The following is an 8166-nucleotide window of genomic DNA, read 5'->3' as shown; positions in this document are numbered from 1 at the left end:
AAACTCTACGATGCCCTTTCGAAGCACTTCACGATCCACTTTGGCTAACGACGCTTTCGGGAAACGAGGCCCTGCTTTGAAGAACTTTTAGATTCCCAACGCAGTGCACACGAAAGGTCAATGCGGGAACACGCGTAAGCGTTTGCGTTATCACCGGCGAGTCGTCTCGTTTCACTGCTTTAAACACGCCTATTAATTCGACACGTGTGTCACCCTCACATCATTGGCCACATATTGATCACTCAGCGCATCTTTAGACCAAAACAAAACGTCTTTGCATCAGTAGTATTTTATATTTTAGCCTTGCAAAGTACATTTTGAATGAATGTTTATTAATGATATTTTTTTCATAATATTTTTCTTTAAATTCAGCCCAATCTAAAGAACAGAATGGGGTTTATTCTGAAATAAACACATACAACGTATCTACAAATATGTATATTTCAAACAAATGTTTACTATTATGACTATTATTATTATTATTATTATTATTATTACATTATTACTTATCTATTTTTATTTTGTGTCAGTTCTTGGATCGGCCGTCTCTCTGTCTGCCGTCGGTCATTTCTCCTCTGGTTCCGAGCGGGGTAAACAAGTGAAGGGCGATGCAGAGCATGCCGGGAGATGTAGTCCACGAGGTTTCTCATCCGTAGCCGACGAATGCAGAGCGATGTGCGAGGGAATCAAATTCCCATGAATAAGCGTTGCGGAGGGTTGAAGCAGTGGATACGCCCACTAAATAGCTATTGGTCGACGTTCGCACAGAACAACCCTGTCACGTTTGGCAAGTCTGGTGGTTGGACCCTTCAGACGTCAATCAAGTTGCAGCCTCCTCTCTTTTTTTTCACACCGGGACGAGCGGTCAGATCCGAAGGAAGAAGTCGCTGGAACGGAGACCAGCTCCAAATAATGTGAATAAAGTAAGTAATGGGCTATGACACTTGGTGCACTCTACCTGAAACGACATAGTTATCTGCTATCATTGTGTTATGAGCAGCATTGGTACAACAATGTCTTCATCACAATAAAATAAAAAGAAGCAGACAGGGAAAGATTCACACTTTGGTGAATGATTTTGGCGGTTCACCTAACCGTTATCTTCTGTCAATGCATGTTGGTAAGGAACGTGTCTTCATTTTAATAGAATGAGCTTGTGAAACCGCAAACTGGCATTTGGTCTACTCCACAGTGAACATGCTCTGGTTTTTGTACGTGTTGTTCATAATGCTTTGACAGTCGAGCGCATTTTATGTATTATTTTTATATGCACAGCCTCAGTGAGCAGTAACCGTGTTGTAAATTAAACCATTGATGTAAACTTTGTTGTTTTTGTTTCAGTCTCCTGCTGAAAGAAACGCACACAAAGCATAATAAAATAAAAAGAAGCAGACCGGGAAAGATTGAATGGACTGTTTGTCACACTTTGGTGAATGATTTTGGCTGTTCACCTAACCGTTAGTTGGTAAGGAACGTGTCTTCATTTCAATAGAATGAGCTTGGGAAACCGCAAACTGGCATTTGGTCTACTCTACAGTGAACATGCTCTGGTTTTTGTACGTGTTGTTCATAATGCTTGGACAGTCGAGGACATTTTATGTATTATTTTTATATGCACAGCCTCAGTGAGCAGTAACCGATGTAAGCTTTGTTGTTTTTTGTTTCAGTCTCCTGCTGAAAGAAACGCACACAAAGCATCAGAGCCCTTGGACATGGATGTCGTGGACCGGGACGGACTGGGCCGCTGGGACGGGCTCAGCAGCCGTGACGCGGGCTCCCGGGACTCCGCCATGGAGACCATCCAGCAGGAGCTGATGAGGATTGTGGAGGCCGTCGGGCGCGCTCCAGCATCCCAACCCCGGTCCCCTGCCTCGCCGGGGCCACCCTGCAGAGTCCTCAACGGCATCCTGGCCCACCTCCTCATGCTGTCCAAGCGCTGCCCCTTCCAGGACATCCGAGAGAGATGTGGTTGGCTCCTGCAGACCGTCCAGGTAAGGTGCTATATCCCGCCAGTGAGAAGTAAAGACGGCACCTCTTGAGTCCCAGTTGGTCAATCTGGGACCTGTGATCCAAACCCTTCCTGGACATTATTTATTTCACAAAATGAACGGTTTACGAGGGGTGGCAGTAGCTCAGGAGGGAGAATGGGTTGGTTGGTAACCGGAAGGTTGCTAGTTTGATCCCCGGCTCCTCCTCCTAGTTGTCCCTGAGCAAGACACCTCACCCTGACTGCTTCTAACAAGCTGCCTGTCGCCCTGCGTGGTCGACTCCGCCGTCGGTTTGTCGATGTGTGCATGAATGGTTGTAAATCGCTTTGGATTAAAGCGTCAGCAAAATTCCTTCAATGTAAATGTACTAGGTCCCACCCTTGCAGACATACGCTCACAATTTCGGAAATGAATTCTTCAAATGTCAATTTACCAGATTATACGACACTATGTATTATGTGTGTACGTCAGAATGTAAACAGCATAGTTTATTAATCATTCTACACTCGTACCATGGTAACATAATGCTACCTTTGTCATGCTGATATGTTATGTGGTTTAAAGTACATTGGTTCACACACACACACACACACACACACACACACACACACACACACACACACACACACACACACACACACACACACACACACACACACACGCACGTCATTAGAGCCTCAGAGTTCTGCTAAAGGTTTAAATTCATGACCACGTGCATCTTTGGTCCCACAGATGCACACGGAAGCACCTCCCTATCAACAAAGTAAACCCATCTCTCTCTCTCTCTCTCTCTCTCTCTCTCGTTTAGAGGGTGGGCTGCAGGGCATGGGATCAGACAGATCACCAATTCGCGCAGATCTACAGATTTAACATAATATCCTTGAATGCCCAGACTGTCCCTGCTCTATTTACACACACACACACACACACAGGCTATTGGTCCATTCTTTATTTATATATATATATATATATATATATGCCTTGGAAGGAAAGGCCTTTTTGATCTTCTTGCTTGTCAAGTTGGTGGTTGAAAACTCGGGATACTGAGATGTCAACCTCTGCAGTTGTTCTGATGCTGTCTTTGTCCACTTGGTATTCTGCCTCTGTTGTCTTTCCTGCGTCGCTGCAGGTCCAGGGAGTCAAAGGTCACGGGGTGGGGGGGGGGGGGGGGGCTTAAAATAGGGTTACATGGTGAGTAAAGGGTCATGCGGGGAGGGGGTCATGTTCCCACAAGCTCTCCGCTGCGAGGCTCTGGCGAGGTGAAACTCCGCGGGGTCAAAACCGATTAACCATGCAGTCCTGTTGACCGACGCCCGGTAAACACGAGCCAAAGGTAGTGCTGGTGAAGGGCCGTGGGGCATGCAAACTGAAGGCTGCTGACTGAATGCATATTGGAGCTGGAGCAGGAGGTAGGCGCTGCGGCACTCTGTGCTTTGGTGCTCGTTCAAGTGCTCCCTGGCACGCACGCACGCACGCACGCACGCACGCACGCACGCACGCACGCACGCACGCACGCACGCACGCACGCACGCACGCACGCACGCACATGCACATGCAAATCGAGGGAAACAATGGCTCACATTTGTTCTGGAGCTGCCAATAGGGTGGGCAGACTGTATATGGGCAGGCACTCTCTCTGGCCACCCGATTCCCAAGGCTGATGAAAGGACCCCAGTATTGGACGGCTGGACTGGAGAGAGAAACGCATGTCTTTGTGAGGGGTATAAATACACCATTATATAATCCTGCAATGTTAACTTGCATAATAAATAAATCTGAATAGATCAGGCTATTCTCTTCATGCAGGGTACATACGCTGGTCCAATAGGCTGATCACAACTTCTCTGAAGGGCTGCTAAGGTTACCCGCTCAGTTCGGTTGGTCGGGGCCAGTGGAATGCCGTACCTGAAGGATTCATCAGCTTGGTGTCTTCACGATGGATCGCTCCGACGTCTTCCTCTGATGCTGACAGTGAGCAGTAGGCTAAATCAATGAACGCTATAGCGTTTAACAACAATACAACTCCTGTGTTCCTACGATTAACTTCAACCCCCAGAACTCATGACGTTATTAGTGGTTTAAATAAAACCACAAGTTCAGAGCAAGATAAAGGGGAGATTTGTGCAATGCATACAATGAAAGGGAGGATTTCAGTCAACAACAAACATCCGTAAACAAACACGGCTGCATTCAATTACGGGTGCCTGATTAGCGTGTAATGTAATGTTTTGAAGTGCAATGTATTTTTTGTTGAATTTAACAGTGGAAGTCTTGCTCAAGATAAGTCTTCAACACTTTCTACAAATAAGGTAAAGTTGGCTGGAAATCTAAATTATATTATTCATAAATCCAGTGTGACAGATGCTAGTAGGTATTCTGGTGAAAACTTAAATAAAGCAACCCTTTTCTCAGGCAGTGCTCACCATGGGCCTGGCCTTGAGCAGTTCCCTTGTGTTCGGTGTGGACCCAGAGACAGAGCACAACATGTATATTTCATGAAGCACATTGAGAATTTGGAAGGCAGAGATACTAGCAGGATGCAGTTGATGCATACAGGCCAGTCCATGGTTACGCTAGTGAAAATAGCAAGTGTTTAATAAGATTTTAATTTAGGGGATTTTGCCATCTCTTCAGGAGCAGTTAGGGCGAGGCGTCTTGCTCAGGGACGCCTCGACATTCAGCAAGGAGGAGCCGGGTATCGAATTCGTAACCTTCCGGTTACCAGTCAAACGGAAGGATACTAGTTCGATCGCCGGCTCCTCCTAAAGGCAGGTGTCTTGTAAGAGAGAATAGGCTGGGTAGGGATCATTCACTGCATTGTAGGGTTTCTGCTCGCTGTCCCAGAGGTGTGGGGTGTCTGTGGCGGTGGCAGCAGCAGGCGACCTTTGGCCCAGTAACGGCACAGCGAGGTGTTACTGTGCACACAGGCCCGTGATATAGAGGGGAAATAAAAGACTGGATTTCCAGCTGCTGTCGGCTCAGCATGGCAATGGGCCCCTAGTGAGGAGTCAGGGTGGGGCTCCCCTAGTGAGGGCTCAGGGTTGGGGGGCCCTAGTGAGGGGTTAGGGTGGGGGGCCCCTTGAAGAAATATCCAAGCTCTCCGATGACTCTGCGTAAAATGACACACCAGTATTTAGCTGCTGTACTGTGATTTGACTACTGGGTCTTCTTGACCAATCAGGTTGATTATTATTTAGGTTGATTACAGCATTGAGACGGCGGCAATAGGATTATAACTGCGGCTCATCTAATCCCAGTGAAGAAGGAGCTTGATGAGAAAACTAAGGGCATTGCGTTGTGATGCATTCATTAAGGTCTAGTACGCGGTCACGCAAAACGCAGCAGACTACTGTAACTCTTTGAAAGCTGGCTTTCTCCAAGATGGATCGACCTGGTGGTTCTCATCATCTGGCTGGTCACAGGGACTGGTTCCCTGGGTGGATCCGGAGTGGTGTGCAAATGGCCACCACCACCTCCTCAGCAATACTGTCTGAAAATAATACAGAAAACCAAACGATTATCATGTGAAATGATAATCGTGGCATCCAGACAATAGACACGCTGGTTTAGCCACCACCAATGGCTAGTGGAAGACAGCCAGACAGAGCCCACCCCTGGACCCCATTGTGGGGCCTCTGTCCAGGGAACGCCTGGTGGTTTAGCTGTCTGCTGAAGAGGGGGAGGGGGGGTCGCATCAATCGCTGGAAGCGTGGAATCAGGTCACTGTCAATCCATTTGGGAAGCGTATCTAAAGACTTAGATAAGGGATATCCTGCACTCTATTCACACACACACACACACACACACACACACACACACACACACACACACACACACACACACACACACACACACACACACACACACACACACACACACACTTAACATATACCTGCAACCCTCCTGTTTTCGACCAACATTTATTTCATGCCAACTATTAGCCCCAGAGGCGATCTAACACCCTGTATAATGGAGGGTCTAGCGTAAGCGTTAGACACTCCAAGCGTCTAGCGTAAGCTCGTAAGCGTCTTTGAGTGTCTAGAAAAGCACTATATGAATTCAATCCATTATCATTATTATTATTATAATCCTAGTGGGGGAGCAGGGTGTCATGGTTGCCGGGGGGGGGGGCAGTTGTACACCTTCAATATGTGTGTGGGGGGGGTGGGGGGTGTGGGAGGCCAGCAGCGTGTGTGAGTATGGAAACAAGAGAAGAAGAATCTTCTTCAGAAGGGGGGGGGGGGGGGGGGGGGGGAGGGAGCCAGAGGGGGGGGAGGGGAGGGTTAAGAAGTGCCTGCCATCTCCTCCTGTAGTTGCACAGCAGTCTTCAGTGAAGAAGCACCATCACCGCCACAACCAACAGCCCCTGGGGGCCTCAATCTCCCAGCTCGGACCAGGGGAGAGTGCGATAGCTTTTCACCAATGCTGGACTGAAGATGTTAACTTCGTGGGTATTTGAGTTCTTTATTTAGGGAGTGAGATCAATCACCCCTCCCTCCCCTGATTCCACATGGTCAGATCAGAGTTCAGTAGTCGTGTTGAGACCCACATCTCACATCTCTCAAGCTGTCAAGACCTGAGCTGAGATCACACACACACACACACACACACAGACAGACTCTTACTCCTATTCACTCACTCACTCACTCACTCACTCACTCACTCACTCACTCACTCACTCACTCACTCACTCACTCACTCACTCACTCACTCACTCACTCACTCACGGAGGCTTTGGCATTCAAGCTGATTGTATTAAAGATTTGGGAAGAGGGCGATCCATTGTTCGGCAGATTGTTCAGAAAATAAGACATGAATGGCCATTTGGTGTTGTTTCGAGCCAAATGAAAATAATTCCACATCTCTCTCTCTCTCTCTCTCTCTCTCTCTCTCTCTCTCTCTCTCTCTCTCTCTCTCTCTCTCGCTCTCGCTCTCTCTCTGCCCCTTCCTTTTTCTTTCATCATCTTTTCATTGTCAACACAGATGCAGTCATTTACGACGATCAACAAGTAAAAGATAAACCAAATAAGGTATATAATCCAACCAGAAGACTAAGATGAATCACACCGCTGATAAGAGCATCAAAGGAAGTGTCTACTTTATTTGACCCTTTTAGTCCTAATTTTCTCTGAACGTTTCAACATCCAGCTTTATACTTAAAGTGATTAAGTCAAATAAATTACATTTAATCATAGTCTTCTTCTCCTTTGATGTACGATTTAACCTTGGGCTCAGCTCCTTTTGGACGATGAATGCTAGAAAACGTTCCTTTCATCTGTGCTAGGTGTCATGCTCGACGAGAATCATCTGATGCAAACGAGCAATAAAGGATCCCCTTCATGCCCAATGAACAGCAGGACTGCATTAGAGCATTTCTGCAAACCTAAACCGTATACTAATCCGCTCATTTCAATAGCTAAAAGATCTAATTGTGGTTGCAGTTTTGTTGATGTCCACATGAGTACGCTATGCACCATTCTTTTGCCTCCAGCTTTGACTCTTGCAGTGGGACAGGAATTTTCCATGCTGGGCTGAAGAAGGCAGGGTGGGAATGCTTGGCATATTTTTTTCATGTTTGCCCCGGTCACTGGGCATGGATCCAGTGTGTGTGTGCCTGTGTGTGTGTGTGTGTGTGTGTGCCTGTGTGTGTGTGTGTGTGTGCGTATATGTCAGTGCTTGATTCTTCAGCTTGTGTGTGTGTGTGTGTGTGTGTGTGTGTGTGGGTGGCTCTTACGTGAGTGGCTATGTTTGTGTGTGTTTATTACGGTGAACTTGCAGGATTGCGAGGTCTGGGCGGATCAGGTAGCCTGTGGCCCGGGTCCAGCTCTCAGCCTTAGGCCCTATTAGGAAATGACCAGGGATGAGGGCCGGCCAGCAGGGGCGTAGCCATGTGGGGGCCAGGGGGGGCCACCCCGCTGCCCCCCCCCCCGAGTATTACAAATAAATAATTAATTAAAAATAATAATCCTGAACGGAAACGGTCTGAAGAAAGCTGAAATATATGCACTATTAGTTTGATCTAACTTTGACTCATTCTTATTTAAAGTTTTATAATCCGACGTTATGAATAAATGTTGCACTTAAAATCCCTGATTTTAAGTGCAAGCGATTGGATAAGTGGAAAAGTTTGTGTGTTTTTTCCGATGAATTAAGAGGAATTGATGGGGAGAAGAGGGGA

The 8166-nt window shown here is 47.1% G+C and overlaps 1 protein-coding gene across 1 annotated transcript in view; it reads left to right on the top strand.

Moving 5' to 3' along the window:
- Positions 1-809: 809 nt before the first annotated feature.
- Positions 810-8166, top strand: part of sesn1 (sestrin 1) — a 68182-nt gene continuing 60825 nt past the window's right edge. Inside the window, exons 1-2 of the mRNA XM_060041564.1 lie at positions 810-923; positions 1668-1991. Coding sequence (XP_059897547.1) covers positions 1713-1991 — 279 coding nt within the window. The 5' untranslated portion in view covers positions 810-923; positions 1668-1712. The remainder of the gene's footprint in view (positions 924-1667; positions 1992-8166) is intronic.

Source organism: Gadus macrocephalus, chromosome 21 (assembly GCF_031168955.1).
Source record: "Gadus macrocephalus chromosome 21, ASM3116895v1".
Lineage (NCBI taxonomy): Eukaryota > Metazoa > Chordata > Actinopteri > Gadiformes > Gadidae > Gadus > Gadus macrocephalus.
This window is presented reverse-complemented; position numbering and strand designations above follow the sequence as displayed.